Source organism: Typopeltis vanoorti, chromosome 14 (assembly GCF_054136105.1).
Source record: "Typopeltis vanoorti isolate ZY-2024b chromosome 14, IOZ_Tvanoo_1.0, whole genome shotgun sequence".
NCBI classification, from domain to species: domain Eukaryota; kingdom Metazoa; phylum Arthropoda; class Arachnida; order Uropygi; family Thelyphonidae; genus Typopeltis; species Typopeltis vanoorti.
Window position 1 is genome coordinate 92,578,607 of NC_143562.1, and position 26,736 is coordinate 92,605,342.

The 26,736-nt window shown below is 36.3% G+C and overlaps 1 protein-coding gene and 1 long non-coding RNA gene across 5 annotated transcripts in view; one reads left to right on the forward strand and one right to left on the reverse strand.

The window, feature by feature from the left end:
* LOC150099760 (protein FAM193A-like) overlaps positions 1-13,218 on the reverse strand; it is a 342,566-nt gene extending 329,348 nt beyond the window's left edge. For 3 of the 4 annotated variants that reach the window (XM_090403636.1, XM_090403635.1, XM_090403634.1), the window contains exon 1: positions 12,964-13,213. In XM_090403636.1, the coding sequence (XP_090259762.1) occupies positions 12,964-13,095 (132 nt within the window). In that variant the 5' untranslated portion in view covers positions 13,096-13,213. Of the gene's footprint in view, positions 1-12,963 lie in introns of all 4 variants that reach the window. The other variant, XM_090403637.1, reaches the window with a different exon arrangement.
* Positions 12,875-15,183, forward strand: LOC150099761 (uncharacterized). The gene is made up of 2 exons (XR_016549343.1): positions 12,875-12,930; positions 14,895-15,183. It is a non-coding gene; the product is annotated as an uncharacterized LOC150099761 (long non-coding RNA).
* The last annotated feature ends 11,553 nt before the right edge of the window (positions 15,184-26,736 follow it).

Below are 26,736 nucleotides of genomic sequence, written 5' to 3' on the forward strand. Positions count from 1 at the left end.
ACAGTGTGACTCATTTGTATATGATTCATATTTATTTGTATTTGCATGTTCCCCCCCCCTCTGTTGTCAGCGTTGCAAATTTTGATTAAATTGATTATACCTTATGAGGTATTCCAAGTTCATTTAATGCTCCCTAAAGATGCTGCTTCTAAAATCTATAAAAAGAATATTGACAGGTTGATCATATTCTTCTTCTCGAAAATCTGCTTTAATGTAAAAATACAGTCAACTTGGATCTGTTTCTTCTGAATTCTTTGATATCCAACCAACATCTTCTTCAGTAATTTTTTTTAATATTTATCTCTCTCTCTCACACACACACACGACAGGCAACCTATAGCACATCAGTGCCATGTGTGAGGTGCAGCTAAGATTTAAAAAAGAAGAAACCTATTGACATGCTTCTTAAATTAGGAACAGGATTAAGAGGATGGAATAAATGAGATAGAGAAGTAGGTTTGATGAGTTTGTAGTTGTATTGAAAAAGGATGTTGGACAGCTGCTGCTCTTGTTATAACAGCAAGTAGAGGAATGATATTTGCCTCACTGGAGCAGTGACCATAGAAGCACTTGTAGAAGAGACATATAACAAACACTGCATCTGTGAGATAAAAGTTGAAGTGAGCCTGTGAGAGAATAGTCATCTATGAACCAAACTGGTCTCCTCTGGACAGCATCAAGAATTTTTACAGCGGGTTTAGGTGTACCACCCCCAAATTGGTGAACAGTATTCTAAGGATAAGCAGACTTGGGATTTGTATAGGGTTAGTAGCTGGGTGAGTATAAATAGCTTTTGAATGGAAAAGAATGCCTAATTTTTTAGAAACTGAGGAAGCTACTGATGTGATGTGCTTGTGCAAAGAGAGGTTGGAGGTAAATGTCAATCGAAGGAGAGATAGTTCATCCTGTCTGGTGATGTGTGTGTGTGTATTACTGAGGATGAGGGAAGGTAAGCTGAAATCTCTTTTCTTTTGTGAAAGAAAAGGCAAAACTATAATTTGGCAGCACTGAAGGTGACTAGGTTATCCTTGCCCACTGAAAGATGGTATAGAGATCAGTGTTTAAAGCACTGGTTGCAGATGATCTGGATGTAAGGGATGTCTGGGAACTATATAGTTTGTGAAAGGAGTAGGATGAATGGAAAGTGCTATTGTCGGCAAAGCTATGGATAGGATAGGTGAGTGAACAAAGCCCTGAGACATTGGTAGCAAAGCTCAAAGGGAGGGTGCCATCCACTATGGCACACAGTGAAAGCTGGCTATTCAGCTGCAGACAGTAGCAGGTGGACCAAAGGCAGGCAGTTTGCAAAGCCAGGTCTCGATGCCATACACAATTGAAAATCTTGGAAATGCTAAGGGCAACAGCACACATTTCTCTGAACCTTTCCATGACACATGTCCAGTGGTGAGCAATGTAGGCTAAGATATCAGCCATGGATCTGAATTGGCAGAATCCATCCTAGTGGTCACTGATTAACTGGTGAGCTTCTAGGTAGTGAAGAAGTAGACCATTATTAACTCTCTCAATTAATTTGGAGAGGATTTTTGGACAGCATACTGATAATATTCTTTTTAGTATAATATTAGATAATTTTAGATAAATGTAGTAACTGACATCAAAAGGAGAGAATAAAATAAAATGACAAACAGTTTGCAATGTGCAGCAATTTGCCAGCAGTTTACCATGCCTGTGAATAACCAAATTATTCTGCTTTAAAACTCAAATTGATTCAGAAATTATTTTGCTGTAACTACCTTCAAATATCATATATTTCTATAAATCTCCCCATGCATTTTACAGACATAGCTCTCCCCTTCATGGTGGCATAGCCTGCTAGGATAGTACTTCCACTTTCCACACCAACCAGTTGTGGGTTTACAAAGCCAGGTCAAAGACATATGTTCACATCCATTCATACTTACCAAAGTAGGATTCAAAGGTTGTGAATGTATGTCTTTACACTGATGAATTTCTTTACCTGGTATGAGACATCATGCTTAGAAAAGGAGACCAACATAGGTTTTGATTTCTAGAGCAGCTTTTAATTGTAGCCTACCCACAGTACTAATGTGTGTGCATGATAGGTTCACAATTGTGCTATCTTCACAACTTGTGCTTTTCTTAAAGAGGCAAATGTAATAGCATTGTTTATTTTTCTAAAGAATATGTTTAAAATCAAAATTTAGATTACAAATCAGCAAAATTATTATTAACATTTGACCTCCATGGAGTCAGAGACTCATCATGGGAGGTACACACTATTGCACACAATGCTCCTCCAACTATGCTTTAAACTGATTCAATGTCTACACCCACAGCACACTCAGGCAATGCATTCCACTCACCAACCACTCTCCATGCAAAGAACCTACTCCTCATTCTGCTCACACCCCTCCTTATACAGTTTGCAGCAATGGCCTCTTGTTCTACCCCCTTCTCCCATTCTATGAAAAATCTCTTCCATGTCAACCTGATAATAACCCCTGACTGGCTTATATGTCTTAATCATATCCCTCCTATTCACAAGGCTCTGCAACTTACATTCTCTCAATCTGTCCTCGTACTCCATATTCCAAAGACCACTGACCAACTTTGTGAATCTTCTTTGGACCTTTTCCAGCATATCCTCATCACCATGAAAACCCAGCGACCAAATCTGTGCACAATAATCCATATGAGGCATGATCAAAGCCTTATACAATGGCATCATAACCTCTATTTCTGCATGTCAGCGTCCTCAGCATCATTACCATTATCCGATGTGCCGTCTTCACAACTTGTGCAATATGGCCCGTGAATTTTAGGTCCTTGTCCACCATTAACTCCTAGATTTCTCATCTTCTCTGCTTCCATTAAAGTTTCCCCTCCAAGTATATACTTTGCAACCCATCATTGCTTAGAAAATCTCAAAACCATACACTCTGCAACATTGAACTAACAGTTCTATTTACCTGCCCATTCATGCAATCTATTCAAGTCCTCTTGTAAAGCCATAAGATCCGCTTGACTCTGCACTGCTCTCCCCAATTTTGCATCTTCTGTAAACAGTTGCATTTCACTAATCAAACCCATCCCAATATCATTAGCATGCAAACTGAAGAACAATGGCCCTGAAACATACAAAGCTATATCACAGGTACTAAAATACCTTTTAAAAAGTATGTAAACTGTTTATAGCACTTTGGTTACAAAAAAAAAAAAAAAAAAAAAAAAAAAAAAAAAAAAAAAAAAAAAAAAAAATTGGACCAGTAAATGACTTGAAGCGATGAGAGAATATATCATTTCTTAAATGACACCATAATAATAAAGCATTCTGAGAAATAAATGTTATCATGTCATGATGAAATTTTACATTTTACAGACAAACAAATTAACAGTTTCTCTGTTTTGCCACTAATGATATTACAGCAGCAGCATTATGGCCCTGCTTGTTATCCATCATTCATAACTGTAAATCTAATGAGAGAAAAAAAAAATAATAATAATAAAAAAATTGAATGAATAACATAAGGATGAACTTTCAGAGTGCAATATATTTCTAACTTAGTGTTTACCTATAGTAACTTCTAACTCAAGATTACATTCGAACTGAATAAACAAGCTAATAATCTGAAGTGAAAAAATATTAATTTCACATCCTGATATTAACAGTACTAGGAAATATTTCATTAAAACGATAATATACATAGTAATTATTGGAAATATGCTGGAAAGATGAACATTTTCAGAAAAGTGATCACATATAACAAAAAGACAAATTTAAAATAATTCAAAGAACTGAAAGACAAATAAGAAAAATATAAAATAATAAAAAATTGAATAACAAATGAACTTTCAGAGTGCAGCACATTAATTTTAAGTGTACTATCTGCATGTGAATAACTGAACAACTGGAATGCATTGCCTGCTGAAATAATGACAACTTACAACTGAATGCAGTAAATTGTCATTATCTCAATCTAAATTTATACGTAAAATAAATCCACTAATGCCTTTTATTCCCCAAAGGAAGTAGGCAAGGTAGTTAAAACCTAACTTAGAAAACTGGGGAGGGAAGGGTTGCAATCTCCATTCTTAGCCAATCATGGATAGCTATCCCAAAACCATCAATAATTTTATATGACATCTGGGGAAAGAAGTACTGCAAACAACTGCTACCATCTCATGATCCCTAAACCTTAACACCAATATTACCTTCATATTTATTAATAGTATCATATCATAGACTACGATAAAAATAATGATTTTTTTATACTTTTTTTTTTAATAATATTGATCAGAAAAAGGCCTGTGCAAATTCCATTTCCACATGCCTTTTTCTGATCAAAATTATAAAAAAAAAAGTATAAAAAATATCATTATTTTTATCATAGTCAAGTAAATATACTTTTCTAAAGAATCATATGTGATATGAATAAAGAATTCTTTGTGATAATTGTGATTATTCTCAAGGATGAGGCCATAATTTCACAATTTGTGAAATATTGTGATTATTCTCAAGGATGAGGCCATAATTTGTATTTTAAACATTTTTAAAAAAGCTTTTTTTTTTTTTCCATTTTTGTATTTTTGGAAAGTATTTTGTAAGTGGGAATGAAAAATACAATTTCAAATGAAAAACATTTGAAAGTGTCCATTTTAATTTCTCCTTTCAGGGTATATTATTATCATTATTTTCTTGACTACCTGGATTCACAAGACTCATCGTAGGAGGTCAAAACTAGTTTTGACCTCCTACGATAATCTTTATCTGACATCTACCCTAGAGCATGCAAGCATGCCTATATTCATTCCATTCCAAAAAAAAAAAAAAAGGCAATCCATCAAACCACCATAACCTCAAATTTCTTGAAAATGGAGAAAGTCATTGGTGATCAACTTAATCACCAACATGAATTCCGCAACTCCTGTTCCACAGGAAATTTTCTAGCTAACATTACTCGCCTCTGGACACAAGCACCAGGTAATGTTTAGAAAAGCTCACAAGGTCATTCCAGACATTTCCACTTCAAGTGATCAGGCTGACATAGAAGCCTGCTTTCAATTTTTTGCAATTAAGTTACTAGTTTCCACTTTAGTCACAACTTGGCATGGTAGAGAGAGAGAGTATTCCTATGCAAACTACTCTTCCCAGTAAACAATTTTGCTACAAATATAATAGAAATAATAATAATGCCATCTCTAAACTATATTACAGATGACACGGCAAACTCTGCAACTAAGTTATTCTCCAGTAATCAGTCCTTGAAATTAACATATTAGGGATACTTTTAACAAACTGCTTAATTATGTAATGTATTGGCTGTAATGTACACATACATGTATATATATATATATATATATACACATACATGTATTATGTGTGTGGGGGGGGTGAGTTTTGGGGAAAGACAGCGTGCAAAAGGCTGCTCCAAATAACATAGGCAGATGAATGAAAGAGAAAGAAAAAAAGCTGGGTCAGTAAGTTTGGAGGCAGATGGTAAATGGATTGAGACCAGCAGCTGGTCTTAGTTTATGGAAAAAAGTAAAAAGAATGAGAGCAGCCAATTCAGCAGAGCACCATCCGTGAAAGTAGCTACCAAAAAGGCATAATGTAGAAACTGAACCTAAGCGACAGATTGACTGGAGTGATTCAGTGGGAGAAAAGTCAGTCAATCAATCTAACTGCCCTCTTCTGAGCACCATCAAGTAATCTTAGAAAAGCTTTATGTGCACCACTGCAAATGTGTAAGCAGTATTCTATTACTGGGTGGATTTGGGATCAGTTGTAGCAGTTATAGATGAAAGGTATGAGCAGAAAAGGATACTATTTTTTTAGCAGTTATAGAAATTATTACTGAGACAGTTTCTGCTTTGGCAAAGAAACAATGACGGTGTAGATCAACCCAAGAAGAGAAATTGTATTTGGATATCTGGGTGTTATCAAAAATAACAGGAAGTGCACGAGCTTTTTTTATGAAAAATTAGACAGGATTGTGTTCTGGAAGAATCTAAGTTCACTCGGTTATCCTGGCCTCATCAAAGAATAGCAAAGGAAATCATAATTTAAGGATGGGGAAATGTTGAGGCTTCTAATGATTGTGAATAACAAGATTTTTTCAAAAAAAAAAAAAAAGTATACTGTCATCAGCAAAACTATGGATAGAAATCTGAAGTCAAAGAGAGCAGGTACAAGTTATACAAGAGTGGGTCAAAGTAGAGCTCGGGGTACTCCTGAATCGGTAGAAAAAACTGAAGAGAGGAAACCATCCACCATGACACAATATCAATTGCTTAAGCGCCTCTGTAGCGCAATTGAAAGAATGACGGTACACTGCGCCCTTCGATTAGAAAAGGCCTAAGTTCGATTCTCGTCATGATGGAAGGAATCTTTATATGGACTTTTTCAATTGAAGGTGAGTTAGCCGATCTCATACGGAGATAGCAGGGTTTTTTCTCCCGGAAGCTCGGGTTTTTCATCCCGCATACAGACAAATCGGCCCTTTAGAACACACGCAATTTACAGACAAAAATACTAGCTGTGGTGGTGGTTGTGGGCAGTAGATGCCGTTGATGTAGGCGATTGGTAGAGTAGAGGTTCGGTGTGGCAGTGGAGATGGAGTGTTGTATAGTGGGTGTCCTCCCGCGATGAGTCTTCGGACTCCTTGGAAGTGTCACGGGTGATAATAATAATAATCAGAGAGGAGGCTAACAATCCACTGCAAAGAGTAGAAGGCAGATCATAGGATGCTAGTTTGCTGAGCCATCTGATCAAATGTCTCAGAAATATAAAGAGGCAATTAGTTGGAGAGTTTCTCCAAACCTTTTCACATCATGAGTCCAGAGGTGGGTTGGTAGTGAAAGCTTAATCAGCTGTGCATCAAGAACAGGGGAAATCCATATTGTTGATCAGTAATTAGTTAGGGTGGATATAAAAGTTGTTGGCTGCTGATGCCCTTTTCCACATTTTTTGCAAGAACATTAGTGAGAGGAATGGGGAATTTTTTTGGAATAGAGTGAATGTAGATTTGTTTCCATGCTATAGGTCAGATGCCAGTCAAGCAGGAATGAATGAATGAAAAGATGATACAGGTGAAGAATTAATTCTGGAGCACAAATTTTTAGCAGAAGCACAATGGGTGGGATACCATCAGGATCAGATATTGTATTCAAGGATTCTTCTGATTTCTTTCTGCTGGATGACTATATAGTTCTTGATAGAGCAGGGGAGGGGAGGGAGATTTTTTTGCCTCCATCATCAATGCTGGAAATTACTTGTCTTTGGGTGATGTTACAATAGTACCATCTGGATATAAGAGCAGTGGAAATATATGCTGGCAAAAGTTGAACTGAATGACCTTGAGTAGGGGCCAGAAAGCTCAACTGCTATTCCAAAAGGAAGCAAGTTTGAGGCATTTGGCTCAATCCGAATCATATTTAGATTTCTTGAAAGACTTTTTTTTTTTTGCAGTTGCTGTGAGCCACAATGTAGGCTAAGTGTGAAAGTAGTTTTGATCTCAAATCATTTGTGATATGCTTAATTTTTTCAAGGACTGCCTTGGCACACCTGTTAGAGAATTAAGGCTTAAAAGTAATTGGGAATTTTGGGCAGAATGAGGGATGAAGGCCTTCATTCCAGTGGGAATTATTTATTTGGTGTTCATCTTTGTCTTGCAGCTGTTTGTATCAGAGAAATGAAGCATTAATCAGCCCATTGAATGCAGTTGTAGAAGACATGCAGGCCATGCCATTTGGCACCCTTCTCTAACGTTAGAACTGACAACTACAATGCACTTGAAAGGGAAGCTGGTTAATAAGAAGTAATGAGGATTATCTGATGTTCTGAACAGTAAATGGACTACCTATGTTAGGTCAACACTAACTGCAAATACATCAACATTCTGCCTGCTTGATCAGTGGAAATGGAAAAGGGGAAACCAATCTGAGTTGTGGACAGTTGTGGCAAAAATAATCTCGCTATTTAGGTATTATACCTGCAGAACATTCAGTTTCAGATTAAGGCAGTCAAAGATGTCAGAGTAGTTATCAAAATATGAAGAGGATTTCAGAAACAGCAAATGAATGCATAGTTTGCAAGCAAAATTTTCAAAGCAAATCAAACAGAGTGATGTTGAGGTTTTGCATATTCTGACATGGGCTGTCAGTTCTGATGAATGTATAAGTACCATCCTTGTGGCAGAAGGAATTGTGCATGGTGTGGTTATGATAGCTGAGGTTCTGTTAGGAATAATAACTCTGGTTAGGTATGAAAAGTTGTTTTGTTTTTCATCATCTCAAATTCCTGATATGTACTCTCAAGGGGTGTGCTGGATTATGATGGTACTGCATGGAAAACTTACACCATTACTAACTTCCTATCTACTATTTTCCTTCCAATCAATCTGTTACCTGTCAAGATTTCAACATTATCAGATCTTATATTTCTATCTTCTAAGGCACATTTTACTGTATCATTCCACCTATATCTTAGTGGGTCTTCTTCCTGCCATCCCAGCAGAGAACACTTGTTTTGCTAATCTTTCCTCTACCATTCTGTTTCAGTGATCATACCACCTGAGATTAGCTCTGCTAACACATTCCTGGATGCTACAATATTAAGTTCTTTCCTAATATCCTTGTTTTTAATATGATATTGCCATTGATGCCATTTGTTCATGCCCCTAATCTTTCTCAGAACTTTCAAATCTGCAGTCTCTAGTCTTTGGATAAGTGTTTAACTTCTGACCCAGCTCTCAGATACATAAGTTAAAATTGGTTTGAACAATGTCTTGCATACAGCTAATTTAGTGTTTTGGCTAATTTCTCACTTATTCCATATAAATTTATTCAACTGACTTCCTGCCATACCAGCTATCTTCACTAAAAATCTTGCCTAAGTAGTTGAAATGTTTTACTTGTTCTATAGGTTCTCCATTCACAATGAAATTGATATTTTCAATGCTTCTGATTATTTTCATTGTCTCTGTCTTGTTATTGCTGACCTTTATACCGAATCTATTACAAGAGTTATTCAATTTAGTCAGAGAATCTTGCAGACTTGTAGCAGATTTATTTAGAAGTATAGCATCATCTGCATTGAGTAAAGAGCTGAGATTAACATCTCCAATTTTGATATCAGGTTTAATACCACTTTCCTTTATAATGTAATCCATGTAGATAATTAATAACTGAGGGAATAATGTACATCCTTGTCTGACACCAGATTTAACATTAAACCATGTTCCTGTACTTCCTTCAATTCTAACTGCTGACTTACAACTCAAATAAAGACTAAGTACTGCTTGATATAATGAAAGGAGAATGAATAGGGGAATGGCATAGTTAAATGAAAAGTTTGTCCCTTCTTCAGCTTCTGGGAAAAGTTTCATTCTGGTAAGTATAAAACAAAAAACATGGGCTGTGATGAATATTCAAAATGTTTTTCCTAAAGTATATATTTTGCATCATATGGAGATGCAAAAGCAGCATAGCATTTGTTCGTTTTGTAATGCATTCGTGAGTGATAATTTTACCGTAAATATTTTCTTAAATGCATCTTTTTTTATTATTATTATTGTGTGTTACTGTTTCTGCTTCAAGGAGAAGTCAGTTTCAGGGCAAATTGAATACAAAATTCAACATAATTACTGATATTTCCAGTACGCCACTAGCATGCCAATTTATTTCTGAATTTTTCTTTACTACGCTGTGCATGCATAAATTCAATGTAAATGCACATAATATATAAATATACAGAATCTCTCAATTACCTCCTTTGAATAACTTTCAGTTAACAAATCCTTGAATGGATTAGCATGTCTTCTGGCACCTGTATATTAAGTTAATCAACCCAGCACATCAATTTCTTAAAGTGACCAGATAATTGAGAGATGTGTGTGTGTGTACACAGAATATAAAATACTAGTTTTCAGATATTTCTTATTTACTAAGTTACTCATATAAAATATTTAAAGCTGTCCTACAAGCAAAAAATAAGCAAATACAAATATGATCACTTAATTCACTATTTTCATAAATAAAAAAATAATAATAATAAATTCAACTAATTTTAAATTCAAATGTTTTGAACTATGCCTGACTTAGCTGGTCAACTGGACAGCATCTCTGCTCTCCAACCTACATGCAATGATTCAAATTCCATAGCATGGATGTTTATGAATATTTTAGCATGATCAATGATTTTAAATGCTCAGCATGGGCCACGACCTCGCTTTACATGGCAGCCTGAATTAGCTTGAAAAATTATCATATTTGAACTCTAGAACAGTGTTTCTTAATCATCAAGTTAACCTGCTGTACTAAATGCAATAAGGCTGACAGCCTTTGGTAATGGCATCACAATGAAACAATGGTTCAGAGCATCTGAATTAAAAAGTTTGAATTTTAAAATTGAAAAGCTTGAATTAACTAGCAATATATAGCTGAAGCTCTTTTAGTTATTTTTAAATGGTAAAAAAATACTACTAGTTTAAGAATGATAGCCTTATAAACAAACTGCAATTCTGCTTATGTAATATTTTATTCATATGAATAATATAAAATATAGACAATTTAAGGAAGATAATGCAAATAGACAGAAATACTGAAATCAACTGTATCCTAAATGGAAAACCTATTGAACAAGTAAAACATTTCAGCTATTTAGGCATAATCTTTAGTGAAAATTGTAATTTAAATTTGGAAATGGACATAAGTTAAGCCAGTATGGTAGGAAGTCAGCTAAATAAATTTATATGGTATAAGAATGGAATTAATCAACACACTAGACCAACTGTATACAAGACAGTGTATCTGACACCTTGGTTAGAAATAAAATTCTTGACCAAAGACTGGAGAGCATAGAGTTCTGAGAAAGATTAGTGGTGTCAACAGATGACATCAATGGCGGTATACTAAAAATGAAGATATTAGGAAACGACTTGACATTGTTAGCATTTAAAAATGTGTTAGTAAAACTAATCTCAGGTGATATGGCCACTTGAACAAAATAGGAGAGGAAAGGTTAGCAAAACAAGTGTTCTTTGCCAGAATGGCAGGGAAAAGACTCAGAAAGACCATGACTTATGTTGGTTGCTACACTAAGCCTAAGAAGAGAAATATAAGATGTGATAATATTGGAATCTTGACAGCTAACAAATTAATTTGGAGGAAATTTTGTCAATAGGAAGTAAATAATAATGTAACTTTTTCATGTGCTACTGTTATAATATCCTTCAAACCTCCAGAGAGGGTTAAGGGATATAACATATTCCTACCATATTATTTGATGATGGCAATCTTATGCCTGCTATTTGTCACATGGCATGACAATCTGTTTTGCTTTCATCTGTTAAAATTTCTCAAGGAGGGCAATTTCATTACGTTCAATTTGCATTAACATTTGGAAGACAGAAGTCTGAGAATGCTCAGCATTAAACAATTTTTGACTGTAAGCAAGAAAATATTTGAAATGTAACAACTGAGTAATATTGATGTCAACTAATGCCTAATAAAAGAGAAAACTTAAATTCAGAAATACATGAACCTTTAGAATAACGATCAACTCATTACATGTTATCAGGAAAATTGAGTTTTACTTAAAAAATGTTTCTCTGTGAAAAGTTAAAAAGTGTGGTGCATCATGTTATAACATATTATTCAAGTATTTCCTAATTAATAAAAAAGCTAAAAGGCTGGTATTTTGGCTACCTATTATTTTATACAAGTAAACAATGCTAACCTTTGAAAGTTACATATTTTTGTAAGGTCTATTATGATATTTATTATCACTTAAATGATTTGTCTACTGTATATAACAATAACAAATAGTTATCATTCTTTCAATTAAGTAATTTATTATCATTTCATATTTATAATGTATTCGGCACATAAAAGGGACGAGTGAAAACAATCTGAATGGGTTAAGCTATCATATGAAAGTTCAAACCACTTAAATTTTTCGCTTTCCATTTCTAATTTTTATTAATCCACTTTTACTAGCAATTTTTCATAAGGTTTATAAGGGCATTCAGCATCATCCTAATATATTAAATTAGTTTCGTGCATAATGCTGAAAACTTAATAACTTATGAAGTGATTATGTGGAAAACGTATTTAGTTGCCCACACACACAAATTAGGATAATTCACACATTCATCGGTTAGTGCACAATGTAAAAAAAAAGAAAAAGTTATTCCGACCTGCATACGTATCTAAGTTGAATATATATACATACACTTAATTTCATGAACCAATACAGACCACAGACTAAACTGACAAATTCAAATAGAACTGACTCAAAGAATATGTACTACCTAATGTCAAACTTAAAATAAGACTTTTTTTATGTGAAAAGATTGGAATCTTGACAGCTAACAGATTAATTTGGAGGGGGGGGGGGAAGATCAGTGTTAATCAGCCGCATAAAACTGGGAAAATAAGAAATGGCAAATAGTGACAGGCGAAATACATCATCCGACTGATTCGCAAAATTTTGAGCACCGATGTGGCCACGTGTTTTGCGAAGAGTATATTAAAAAAATGAATGGCGTATGATGAATTAACGTAGCAACATTACAGCAGTTCAACAAATTTATACACTCAGTTGCAGACACTGCAAGGCCTTCAAGAAGGAAAAAAAAGTAAATAGTGCAAACAACGCATATATTAAACTCAGTTTATTGATGTATGCAGGTCGGAATAACTTTTTTTTACATAATGCACTAACTGATGAATGTGTGAATTATCCCAATTTAAAAAAAAAAAATACAACAATGTCTTTGATTGTTGAACAGTATCAACTTAGATTATCGCCGAACAGTTAATACTACTGCGCAAGCCATTCACCCCCCCCCCCCTTTCACATTCGTTCTCTTTAATGAAGGAATGATAGAGTACGACTGGTAAATGGTGAAACATGAGCAGAAAGTATCCTACACAAACGAAAGGCGGGTAAGTACTAAATGAAGTTTACAGATCACCTACTATTTTATTTTCATTTGCTGCTTGATTTGATTGATACGTTTCCGCCCTAACGCTGCCAGTACTGTCGATTTCAACAGCGCGTCCTTTTTTACTTTTACGCCTTTTAGAGCGCTTTCCATCTACCTGTATCATTTTGCAAAAACAACTTTTAGTTTAGTTCAAACCGCACGCGCAATAATAACTCTTCACCACAAATAGATACAATTAAAATCCACGTACTAATAACAACCAGTTACATCACAGTAGTCACATGCGGTAACGAATAGTTGATATGGCGGAACAGTGAAGACCATTAGATTTTCTAAATAATTCAAGCTAAATCCGCAATGGGTCGCTTTAGCAAAATAGAAAATATAAGATAAAATAACAAACAAATTAAATATTTCCATAATCCATCACGTGAAAAATAATTCCCCTTCAGGAAGGAGAATAAAATGCAATACCGAATTTATTTAATCACAAGCAAAACGACTGCGCTTCAGAAAGAATATACAATTAAATGGCTAAGATGCTTTTGCCAGTAATAAGCGAAAAGATAATGGCTGCAGTTATTAACAAAACGTTTTAATAGGTATAAGATAAGCAGTACAATTCAGGAGTACGTGGCTAGCTCTTTTCCCTCAGCTACAGGAAGAAGATAAACAATGAAAGTATGTTTGGTTTAAAAAGAAACTGGAAAATCACATGGATTAAACAAAAGAATTGCAGCGAAAGAGAAAATGGATAACAAGACCAGTCCTATATAAAGTTTTAAAAAGCAGAGAAAAAAAATTCACTAGTTATTTCACAAAGATTTTTTTCATACCACACACAGATATGCACACATGAATGGTGGATATTGGAAAGATGGAAAAGCTCGGGCTGACATATGAGTGTTGACCATAATAAAATGTTCTACAGAAAAAAAAACCGCTAACGCCTTTGAATCCCTTACGTTTTAGCCCTATCTAACTTTCCCAAGACTGAGGGGAAGAACAATCTCCAGCAGAGGCCAATTACAGATAGCTGGCCCAAGACTATAATAACAATATCCGGTGAAAAGAGGCGGCTTACAAGCGCCGCCATCTCGTGGTCCCGAATCCTAACACTATGTACATGTATTTATTGTCCGAGATCGAATGGGTTCTGCGGTCAATTTCCTTGATTTTATGGGACGAAAAACCAGATATCCAGGAGAAAAAAATCCGCTTGCATGTGCCAGAGATTGACTAATTCGGGAACCGGTCGAAGAAAGTTTTAGAAAATGTTCCTCCTAGTCGGCGACTAGATTTGAAGTTAGGTCTTCCTTCAGGCGATAAAGCGCCATGGAGTGCAAACGCCACTTCCACCATGCAAACCACTTCACACTTCAAATAAGTTAAGTGGTGGTCAAATCACATCGAGTGATGAAAATTCATCTCGCGCCTAAAGACAACTGTAAACATCTATGTCTAAAATGTCAAGATTGTTCCTCTAATTACTCACAACCCAGGACAATTTACAACTCCATTGTCAATTGAGACTGTTCAAAGAGCATTGTCAATATCAATAATTCCTTTCATCGTACATCTTCAGTAAGAGTTGAACTGAAGTTCCTCCATTTTCTTAAAAACCTATGAACAATTCTTATAATATTTCTTTAGGGATTTCGTTCTAATTTGTTTATGACCTCGCTTAGTTATAATTACTAACATCAGACCTACATGAAGTGAGGGACGAACAATTTCAGAAGAGCATTTTCTTGAAGAACCGATTTTGAATATTTTCAAAATTCTTAGTATCCGAATAAGAAAACCTTTTCTTATGACTATATTTCGTTTGGATTTCCCTGCATTTTATTAAAACCAATTTCTCCTTGAATTTTCTTTAAATCCTAGAACATTTATCTTTAAAATCTCTTTCAAAAACATATCAATTTCTGATTTCTAAGATTTCATTTGCTATTGTTTCAGATTTCGAATGCTGCAAAGACTTGTTCAGAATTTCTGCAAATTCAGAAATCATCAATTCACACTGACTTGTTTGATCCAAAACAACAAAATTGAGCATCATAAGAAATCATCGCTTTCTCATTCATATTTTTAAGTACCTCTGAGGATGAGGATTAAGATGACATTCTACAGAAAAAGAAACACTGGAGTTATTGTACGCCCACAGATGCGAGACCCTTCGACACTTCTACGCATGTGAGAGGAAGGAGAATCCATTCCGATAATATCGTAATAAATCGGTCTTGTGAGATGACTTGTTTATTATTATACGTCGGAAAATTAACTTTTCTTTTATGAACATTGTACTTTTTAAAGCGGTAACTATTCTACTTGCATAACAGTCGGAAAATTTTACATATAAAGCACGTGATTTCGTGTGTTGGTGACCAATTCGTACATCCTTTATTTCTTTCTCCCATTCAGCATGAATTGACTCTTCTTGGCACGTTGCCAGACTAGGGTCTCGGAAATGTGGTCGGGCAGTACCAGCAAAGAATTCTAAATTTAACAAATCTTTCAGTTTGTACATGGAAATATCAGCACATTGATAAATTGATAGATTGCCCTGATTAACGTTGGGAGTATACTCTGTATTTATATTTATCGTTATTGGTGATGATAGAGTTTCGGTGTAGTGGTTGAGACAGTTGTAGGTGTCCTCCCGCGATGAGTCTTCAGACTCCTTGGAGGTGTCAGGAATAATAATAATAATAATAATAATAATAATAATATTATTATTATTATTATTATTATTATTATTATTATACCTTAAACTTATTCACACTCGATGCCCTCACCCCATTGGCAGACTGTTTTGGCAAACTGTTTCACTTTCTCACAGTTCTAGGAGGAAAAAAACTAGCCCTTGCTCCTTTCTTAATCGCACACAGACTTAAATGCCAGGGATGATCCATTAATCGCTCCCCACATTTTATACAGGGTGTTTCAAAAAGAATGACCTGCTTTCAAATAATTATATTTAATAATGAAAATGTGGTACAGTTACAAAATAAATTACCAAGTATGAAGTAAGACCTAATGTTTCATTCACCATATCCTCTCCACCTGCAGAGATTGGTTGCAAAGTTATACCATTTTCAAATCGGGACATTCTTTTTGAAAAACACTGTATAATGAGGAGCCTGTGTAGCTCAGTGGATGTGGCGTTTGCCAACCACGGCGCTTGGCCGCACGAAGGAAGACTTGGTTTCGAGTGTAGTCGGCGACTAGAGGAAATTTTTCTAAGCCTTTTTTCGACCGGTTCCCGAGTTAGTCGATCTCTGGCACGGCCAAGCAGGTTTTTCCTCCCGGAAACTCGGGTTTTTCGTCCTGTAAACTCAAGAAAATCGACCGTAGAACCCACATTATTTCAGACATTAAATATATTGTGTTAGGGTTAGGGACCACGAGATGGCGGCACATTTGAGCCGTCTCTCTTCACTGAGTACCGCTTAATTAGTGATAGCCTTGGGCCATCTATCTCTGATTGGTACCAGTGGAGATTGAACTGCCCACTCAGTCTCCAAAAGTTAGATAGGGCTAAATGGCCTCGCCTACTCCCCGTATACGGGAATAAAAAGGCGTTAGCTGATTTTTTTTTTTACTGTATAATGAAATTTTTTTATCAAATGGTGTAGTTTAGTGGAAGTGTCGTTTGATGGCCCGAAGGAAGACCTAGGTTCAAATCTGGTTGCCGACTAGGAGGAACATTTACTAAAACTTTCTTCGACCAGGGAAACTAGTATTGTGTACCAAGAACTCAGGTTTTCGTCCAGTAAAAGAAATCAGCTAAACACCTTTTTATCCCCATATAGGGAATAGGCGAGGGCGTTTTTTTTCGCTCTATCTAACTTTTTTGGAGAATGAGTGGGCAGTTCAATCTCCACTGTTAGTCAATCAGAGATAGAGAGCCTAATGCTATCACTAATTTAAGCAGCCTGCAGTAAAGAGACAGCTCAACAAGTGGCGCCATCTCGTAGTCCCGAATCATAAAACAATATTTTTAATGTCAGAAATAGTTTGAGTTCTACTGTCGATTTTCTCGAGTTTCCGGGATGAAAAACCTGCTTGCCCGTGTCAGAGATCGACTAACTAGGGAACTGGTCGAAAAAAGGCTTAAAAAAGTTCCTCTTGTTGGCAACCAGATTCGAACTTACGATATTCCTTCTTCGGACGATTCAGTTAAGGAGCGCGACCACCACGTCAGCTGAGCTACAGAGGGTCTCCACAAGAAATTATATTCTTGGTTTTAATGCTTTATCCAGGAGTAAGCAAACAATTTTTGCACATGAAGTATCTTCACGATTAGGCTACATTTATATAGAGATTAATGACTTCGCATTAATTGCCTTAGTATCCCATAATGCAAAGCACACACCTTTTGCATTATATATATAATATATACATTTATATACACATTTACATATAATACACATAATATACACATTTATCCCACACACGAGAGGTACTTGAAACTATAGAACAATGCGAAGAACAGATAAGAGTTGAGGAAGAAGAAGAAGAAACCTATTGACATTCTTTTTAAAAAGCTGAAAGTTGAAACACACATCATGGGAGAAGGTTATTCCAGATGACAGAGGCAGATGGAAGAAATGATGAAGGAGAAGTGGATTCGATGAGTTTGCAGTCATACACTAAAGGGATGTTAGACAGCTGATGTTCTTAATTTAACAGGTCTAACAGCAAGTGGAGGAATTATGTTTGCCAATTCACTGGAGATATCTCTGAGATAGAGGTTGAAGTGAGCCTGTGAGGGAAAGGGGTTGTCTATTATCCAAAGTGGTCTCCACTGGGGAGCATCAAGAATTTGAAGGAAGTTTTCGGATTTATATAGGGATATTAGCTAGGTGCATGAGTGTAAAATACATGTGTTAGTGGCAAGAGAGGTTGGAGGTAAATGTTAGTCCTATGAGCGCTAGTTCATCCTGTCTGGTGATGTGCATATTAGTGAGTATGAGGGAAGATGAGGTGGGATCCCCTTTTGTGAAAGAAAAGACAGGAGTGCGTTTTGACGATACTGAAAGCAACTAGATTATTCTTGCCTACTGAAAGATCGTATGGAGATTATTGTTTAAGGTACTGGTTACAAATGATCTGGATGTAAGGGATATTGGGGAACTACATGATTTGTCAGAGGAGTAGGATGAATGGAGAGCGTTATCGTCGGCAAAGGTTTGGAGAGAAGATTTATAGTGATGGAGAGTAGGTTATCTATGTACAGTTGTTTAAGCTGTTTAACTTTATATAAACAACATAGGTTATTAAAAAGGTTTGTATAGAACCTTTTAAATACTCTATAAATTTCTATTATTATTATTTGGCAACCTCCAGGGAGTCAATAGATACTCTCTTTTACCTATCAACTCAACTTTGCAAACTTCAACCGATCTTCATAGGCAGAGGCGAGTTACTATGATGGTAGAGCTTCAGGGGCCCCAAGGGGACCTAAAATTTACCAAAATGAGCGAAAGTTGCAAATTCCAATTCAGTGCTTACTCTTGCGTATTGCCAAAATTTCCATGCGACTCGTAGTCTTATGAGTCATTTCATGATGAACATATATATAATACCTTCATTGAGACATTGACATTTAACTATTTGTATTCTCCATGGCAGAGATATAGAGAAGTAGCCTGTTGTGTCCATCCACAACATGCATTTCTATGCCACCGTTAACTATTGCATAATCTAACCATTTAATATACCTATGAGTCTTGAGTTTCTATGAGTATGCCAGAACTACTCTCAGATCATCGGATTGCTTTTAGTTTCATAAATATTTCTTTCATATCACTTCATTTTTATAAAACTTACCAACAATGAGCTGAAGTAGTATCTCAGTGGATGCCAAAAACATAAACTGAAAGAAAAAATGTCCTATATGATCAGATCCGATCAGAAGAAGAAAAAGATCCCATCCAAAACTTAAAAAAACCTCTAATTTTTTTACAACGGAAACAAGCCGCAGCGGGTGAAGAAAATCAACATATAGCTCATACTAGCGAAATTCAACGATTTGTTAATACTGAAGCATATGAAAACAACTTGGAATAGCCAAGGTCAACGATTATTAAGGCAAGTGAACAGGATGTAAAAGATAATATGAATAAGACAAAATCGACCCTTCAGAACACACGCAGTTTACAGGCAAATACTAGTTGTGGTGGTGGGGGAAGGCAGATTGCGTTAATGTGGATGATTGGTAGTAGAGGTTCGGTGTAGTTTTGGAGACTGACAGTTGTACAGTAGGTATCCTCTAGCAATGAGTCTTCGGACTCCTTGGAGGTGTCACGAATAATAATAATAATAATAAGGAAGGGCAGATTTCTTACAAAGAGCCTGTGTAGATCAGTAGATGTGGCGTTTGCATTCTACAGCGCTTGACCGCACGAAGAAAGGATTTGGTGGTTCAAATCTAGTCGCCGACTAGAGGAAATTTTTCTAAGCTTTTCGGCCGCTTCCCGAGTTAGTCGATCTCTAGCACGGGCAAGCGGGTTTTTTCTCCCGGAAACTCGGGTTTTTCGTCCCGTAAACTCAAGAAAATCTACCGTAGAACCCACATTATTTCAGACATTAAATATATTGTGTTGGGGTTAGGGACCACGAGATAACGGCACTTGTTGAGTCGTCTCTCTTTACTGCGTGCCGCTTAATTAGTCATTGCCTTGAGCAAGCTATCTCTGATTGGCTGCCAGTGGAGATTGAACTGCCCACTCAGTCTCCAAAATTTAGACGGGGCAAAACGGCCTCGCCTACTCCCTATACGGGAATAAACAGGCGTTAGCTGATTTTGTTTTGATGGATTTCTTACATAGAAGGGACCACCAATATCGAACGACGGAAGCAGTTTCATTTTGATGAATCTTGTGATTTCCGATGAAAAAAATGGCCTGTCACGATTGATAATTTCATACAGTACTATTTAACAAAAGATATCTGTTTTTTGGGTTTTTTTTATTTTAAACCGTACTGTAACAGAACTTATAAAGAATATAACAGAAGCTTCTAAAACAAATTTTGTTTTAAAAAACTGGAAACAATCAGACTCTTATGAGATCCTGGTTGGTTTACTCAAAGATTAAAGTTGCACTGTCTGGCTTGCAAACTCTTTCGTACAAGCCAAATATTTCTCACAACGGACTAGTTTGCTGAGTGAATGAATATTCCGACATCTCTTGAGAATCATGAAGATAACAGAGAACACTTTTAATTTGAATAACACTGAAGATAAACAAAACACATAGGATCGTTAACTTGAAGCCCACATTAGGAAAAAACTCTACTACCTCGAAGTACTGAAAAGAGTTATTCACTTATTATTTTTAAGTGAAAGAGGTTTGTCATTCAGAGATCATGATGAGAAGCAGGACTCCCCATACAATGGAAACATTATGAGAACATTGAATTAATTGCAGAGCTTGGTCCATTTTTGCATGAGAATCTCAAAAGTTAAAAAAATGTTACATTTTTTTAAATACAAAATCACTCTATGAAGGATTGAAGATGGATAATAAGACAGATAATAACATCCTTAATTTTATTTGTCAGTGTGTTTATCAGCAATCAAATAATCCTTTAATTATTTTATCAAATTTTGCAATATGCCATCTGAACTTCAACTCTCTATCCATCATTAACCCTGACCTCATCCTGCATTCCATTACTATCAATGTATGTGATACACATTATGTATCCTTCTCTACCCACAGTGCATAATCTTACATTTTGCAACATTAAATTATCAACCATCCTTCGCCGACAAATGGACCAATTTATTTAACTCGTCTTGAAGAATATCAATATCAATATCGGCAAGCAACTGAATATCCTCTCCCTTTACAACAAAAATATCACACGGCTACCAGAATATTTCCTAGTATTCTGGTTACCGAAATAACCAGAAGACTAGGAAAAGAATACTACATGGCTACCAACTTCATATCCATTTACACTTGCTCCAACTCTTGTAATGGTTTGCCATGGGGTAATCTTTTAAATGCGTTTGCATTTAATCGAATACCAAACGGCAGTATCATAGTAGGTGTCCAGCAGTATCTATGTTCAGGCATTTCCCTTTTCTAATTCTGCTCTCATTCTGTTATAAAATGAGAGTAAATTACTAAGAGAAGACTTAGTAATTTACTCTCATTTATTATAGTATTCGTATCTACTCACATCCTACCAACTTTTCTAATACTTTAACCACCACTTTTGATATATTCGTTGGTTTGTAATTTGCTACTTCTTGAAGCCAGCTGATGTGATTGAACTATCATACTCCCTTTTCGCCTTCCTTCGAACCTTGAAAGAGGTGTGCTTAGCTTAGATTAAACAAATTCATCACAGGCACCGCCAAACTCTTGTACATTAGCACTCCCAGCTGACAAACCATCCTATCTTGCTGCTATTCTCCACATTTCGTCGTTTGTAATGGCTTGCCTAGATATTTTTTATGAACTAACTATTTTAATCTGTCTTTGATTTATTTGCCTTCTGGAGTATTTTCTTTATACATTATTTTTTATACAGGCCTGTGTAGCTCCGTGAAAGTGGAGCTTGCATCCTCTGCACTAGACAGCACAATGATAGACTTATAAGTTCGAGTCTGGTCGCCGACTGGAGGAACTTTTTCTTCGACCGGTTCACACGTTAGTCGATCTCTGGCACGGGCAAGCGGGTTTTTTCTCACAGAAACTCGGGTTTTTCATCTCGTAGACTCAAGAAAATCGATTCCAGAACCCATATTATTTCAAACATTAACATACAGTGTTAGGGTAAGGCACCAAGAGATGGCGGCACTTGTTTCTTGGTCTCTTCATCGGTGGCTGCCTATAATTAGTGATAGACATGAGCCGGTTATCTCTGATTGGCTACCGATGGAGATTGAACTGACCACTCAGTCTCCAAAAGCTAGAAATTACTTAAAAACTGCCCACGGAGCCATTTATTTCGAGCCTGTCGATCCTGTTCGTTCGTCCTAACTTATTTCATATATATAAATTTATATATTAATATGAATATCATTTATTCCTGTGTTTTAAAGCTTCTAACATTTCACATAAATCTATTAAGTCGAAAGCTTATTCGTAATCTATTGGTAAAATATATTCATTTTATCATTACCTGTTTAAGACTTATAAATGATCTAATGTTGAAACAGGTGTTCTAAAACTTGCTTGTTCCTCGGATGATGGATATTTAATATACTTTATTCTGCCATCGTTTATTCTACTATTTTTTTAAAGCTTATAAAGGACCGAGACAAGAGTTATATGTCTATGATTTCTGATGTCAGTTTTATAATCTTTCAAATATAAGATGATTTTTTTTTCCTGTATTAAAACATTTAGGGATTCTTCCTGCTCTTAATCATTCAGTATACAATTCTGCTAGTTTGAAAGCAAAAGATCTCTCACCATTTTTCAACATTCCTATTAGTATTTATCAAGTCTAGGTCTGTTCTTATTTTTTTAAGTGCATGTTTTACTTCATTCATGTTGATTATACAGGTGTCCGTCAATTTAAGCGATTAATTGGTTCTATGAAATACTCGTGTAACACCGAATCGCGTAAAGTGAATTGAATTTAGCATGGGTGAGATAGGGATATGAGTTTCTTCAGAAGGGTAAAAAAATGAAAACTTTACAGCTGTAAGCAAAAGAAATTTTAATGAATGAATTATGTAAACAAAATACACAAATTTCGTCATTCCCTCGAGATTGAACACTTGCTGAGACAAATAACCCTGTTCCTGAATAACACTTAGAAATTTTGCTGGAAAGTTTTCAGCCGCAACAAGATCAGCTCTCGCAGCCTCGCCAGTCAGCTTGAGATTATGGAATCCATGTCGCACCTTGAAAGTTCAAACCATCCGGCACTTGCAGCAAAAGATTCCACTTTAGAATCAGGATCTATGGCATTCAAATCATCAAACAAACTTTTCGCTTTAGCCTGGATAATCAAAGTGGATAACGGAACAGCACTTTGATTTTCATGTTCAATCCATTGGGCCAACATCCTTTCCAATTTCTCCATAATTGGTGCCCTTATCTGTGTTGTCTTAGTTGTCCACATTCTCGTCGCACTTTACAACCTTCTTTTATTTTCTCTGCTTGATTTCTTATTGTTCTTAAAGTCGATTCTGAAATTCCTGTAGCTTTGACTATGTCACCTGTGCGCTCATTACATTCATAACTCTTTATAACTTCTAATTTTTCCTCACTGTTATAGCTTTTTTCTGTTTTTTAGTCTTGGAAGTATTTTGATCACAAGTACCTCTTTTTTCCATAATGTTTGCGTTGCAGGAGATTTCAACAATGGAGCTTACTAGTTCTACACCCTCTATGAGACTGACAGGCAGCACGATGCTGCCTTGCCAAAGCGGAACGCGCAACAAGTCACGTGACCGGGCACAGGGTGACTGCGAAATTGCTACTGGTTACGATTTTTTAATTAACTTTTTAAAATCGCGTATATAACGAGGGATACTTATATATTTATTATTATTTTCGGTACACTTTTGTCATCATCAATTTCCTAATATAAACCCACAAAGGGTAATTTAGTAGGAAAGAATGAATTTTTTTCATCATGAAAGATATTTCAACCTTTCATCATTGCTAGTACTTGTATAAATCTAATGATTTTGGAAATGCCATGGCTGGTTTCCAGTTAAATGGAAATTTATTTTTAGCAGCTCCATAATGCAATTGAGCCTGTGTAGCTCAGTAAAAGTGGCGTTTGCACTCTACAGCGCTTGACCGCACGAAGAAAGGATTTGGTAGTTCAAATCTAGTCGCTGACTAGAGGAAATTTTTCTAAGCCTTTTTTCGGCCGGTTCCCGAGTTAGTCGATCTCTGGCATGGGCTAGCGGTTTTTTTCTCTCGGAAACTCGGGTTTTTCGTCCCGTAAACTCAAGAAAATCGACCATAGAACCCACACTATTTTCAGACATTAAAAATATTGTGTTAGGGTTAGAGACTACGAGATGGCGGCACTAACTTGCCGCCTTCTTCACTGCGTACCGATGAATCAGTGATAGCCTTGGGCCAGCTATCTCTCTGATTGGCTACCAGTAGATTGAACTGCCCACTCAGTCTCCAAAAGTTAGATAGGGTAAACGGCCCCGCCTACTCCCTATATGGGAACAACAGGCGTTAGATGATGTGATAATGCAATTGGAAGAATGACGGTACACTGCGCCTACGATTGGAAAAGGACTAAGTTCAATTCTCGTTGTGACGGGAGGAATCTTTATATGGAATGTTTCAATGAAGGTGAGTTAGTCGGTCTCATACGAAGGTGGCAGGGTTTTTTCCTCCAGGAAACTCGGGTTTTTCATCTACCATACAGACAAATCGACCTTTAGGAAACACGCAATTTACAGACAAAAAAATACTTGTAATGGTGAGCAGTAAATGGCATCGGTGTAGATGATGGATACAAAGAGTCATAGAGTAGGTACTTTCCCTGGATAAGTCTTTAGACTCCTTGGAGGTGTCACGAAATAATAATAATAATGGGTGTTCAGGGTTACTACGAATTCCAAAAAGGAATTGCGATAAAACGTGGTGGATAGATAGCCCAATTAATAACGTTCAAAAAGACCGCCATTACAAAGTGGCGCTACTATCGCCCACAGTTACTTCCAGTTGCAAGTTGATGACTGCCGTCTGGGTGTAGTCCAAAACAGGTGTCCATGAAGTTATTCGTTTCTTGCAAGCTTAATCCAGTGACATTCACCATGAGGTGGTTGCTGTGTATGGAGCAAAGTGATGCCATAGAAAGAACTAGGTGTGTTTGTGGTGCAATGAATTGACATTGAAGATCGACATTGGGCGAACAGGCTTCCATCAAGCAAAGGCAGCTGACAACTTTTTGAGATTTAATTAAGGGCATCGTTTTTAATGACCAGCGAGTGAAGCTGTGTGAATTTGCACAAGTGGTGAACTGTAAGTTCACTGATTTCAAAATATTCCACGATGTCCTTCGCTATCAAAAGGTGTGCTCTGTTGGATGTCCCAGCAATTGACAGAGGAGCACAACTCAAAATGCACAGGTTTATCTGGAAAATCTTTTGTGAAACAAAAGCGAATATTTTCTGGCTCTGCTATTCACAGGAGACAGAACGTGGGTTCATCACTTTACCCCAAAGAGGAAATGAGATTCGACATGGAAACATCCGCAATCTCCTGTGCGCAATAAATTTAGAACTCTTCCCACTGTTCGAAAAGTCTTGGCCACAGTCTTCTGGGATCGCAAAGACGTTCTGTTGGTGGACTTCTTGCTGAAGGACCAATCAATGCAGAGCTTTATTGTGAAATGTTTGACTAACTGAAAGCCAACATTCAACACAAAACAACCAGGACTCCACAAACACTGTGGAAACCATTGGTGAGTGCTTGCACTGTAATCGTATGGGAAACTGTGCCTCAATCCCCCCCCCCCCAGCAGTCCAGGGCACTTTCAGACTTCTATTTGTTTGGCACCACAAGAAACATCTTTCAGGAAGGAATTTTACCACGGATGTCCATCAGGCGGTGCGATGTTGGTTACTTAGTGTGAGCACGGATTTCTTCAGTACTGGTATTGATATAAACTGATCTATCATTGGGACAAGTGCAACAATAAATATGGAGACCTTACGGAGATGTATTTATTGTTCACTTATTTCTTGGTGAATAATTTCAACTTCCTGTTATTAAACGTCCTCGAGGAAAAAAAATAATAAAAACGTGTTGCCTTACTTTTCGGAACCTCTTGTATAAAAGCACTACATAAGTATTCTGATATATAACATTTCGTTCTTCTAAGACATTTCTGACCTGAATCAATCTACCTACACCTTGGTCTTCCTCTGGGTCTCTTTTCCTGCCATTAAACACCGGTTTTGCTAACCTTTCCTCTCCTATTCTATTTCACTAACCACATCACCTTAGTTTAGCATTGCCTATACATTCCTGAATGCACACAATGTCAAATTCCATAAAATTAAGAAATTCCATATCTTAATTTTTAATTTGATATGCCATCTGTTCACTCCTCTAATTTTTTTCAGAATCCCTCATATCTGTGATCCCTACTCTTTGATCAAATGCTTTATTTATAACCAAGCTCTCAGATTCATACCTTCAAACTAGTTTAAACACTATGTTCTATATACTGCAAGTTTGGTGCTTCGGCCGAGTCTCTCTTATTCCATTTATTCATCCGGCTTCCTGCCATACAGCTTTGCAATAATTTGCTATCAATTCCAAAATTTAGTTTGCCATTTTCACTATATGCTGTGCCTAAATGGCTAAAATATATGAATTGTTCTATGGGGTGTACACTAATGCAGAAATGAAATTTGAAGAAACAGAAAATTTCATTTTCTGTTTCTTCCTATTTTCATAATTTTAGTCTTTTTTATTCCTAATTTTTATGTCAAATTTGTTACAGCTGTTATTCAATTTATTTACAGGATCCTGGAGAATTGCACTAGATCTGTTTGGGAGTACAATAACATCTGTATAAAGCAAAGAACTAAGTTTAATATATCAGGTTTATTATTATTATTATAACGGTGTCTCCATGGAGTCAAAAGACTCGTCGCGGGAGACTCCACATTGACACACTAACCATTTTCTACTTTCTTTTAAAACTTTTTTACTTTAATTCCACTTTCTTTCATAATGCGATCCATGTTGTTATTACATGCCATCCAGTTGTTTTCTACTCTTGGTGATAATGTGAACAAGGCTTTCCATCATACACAGCCTCTTGTCCTTTCTTTCAGCAATCA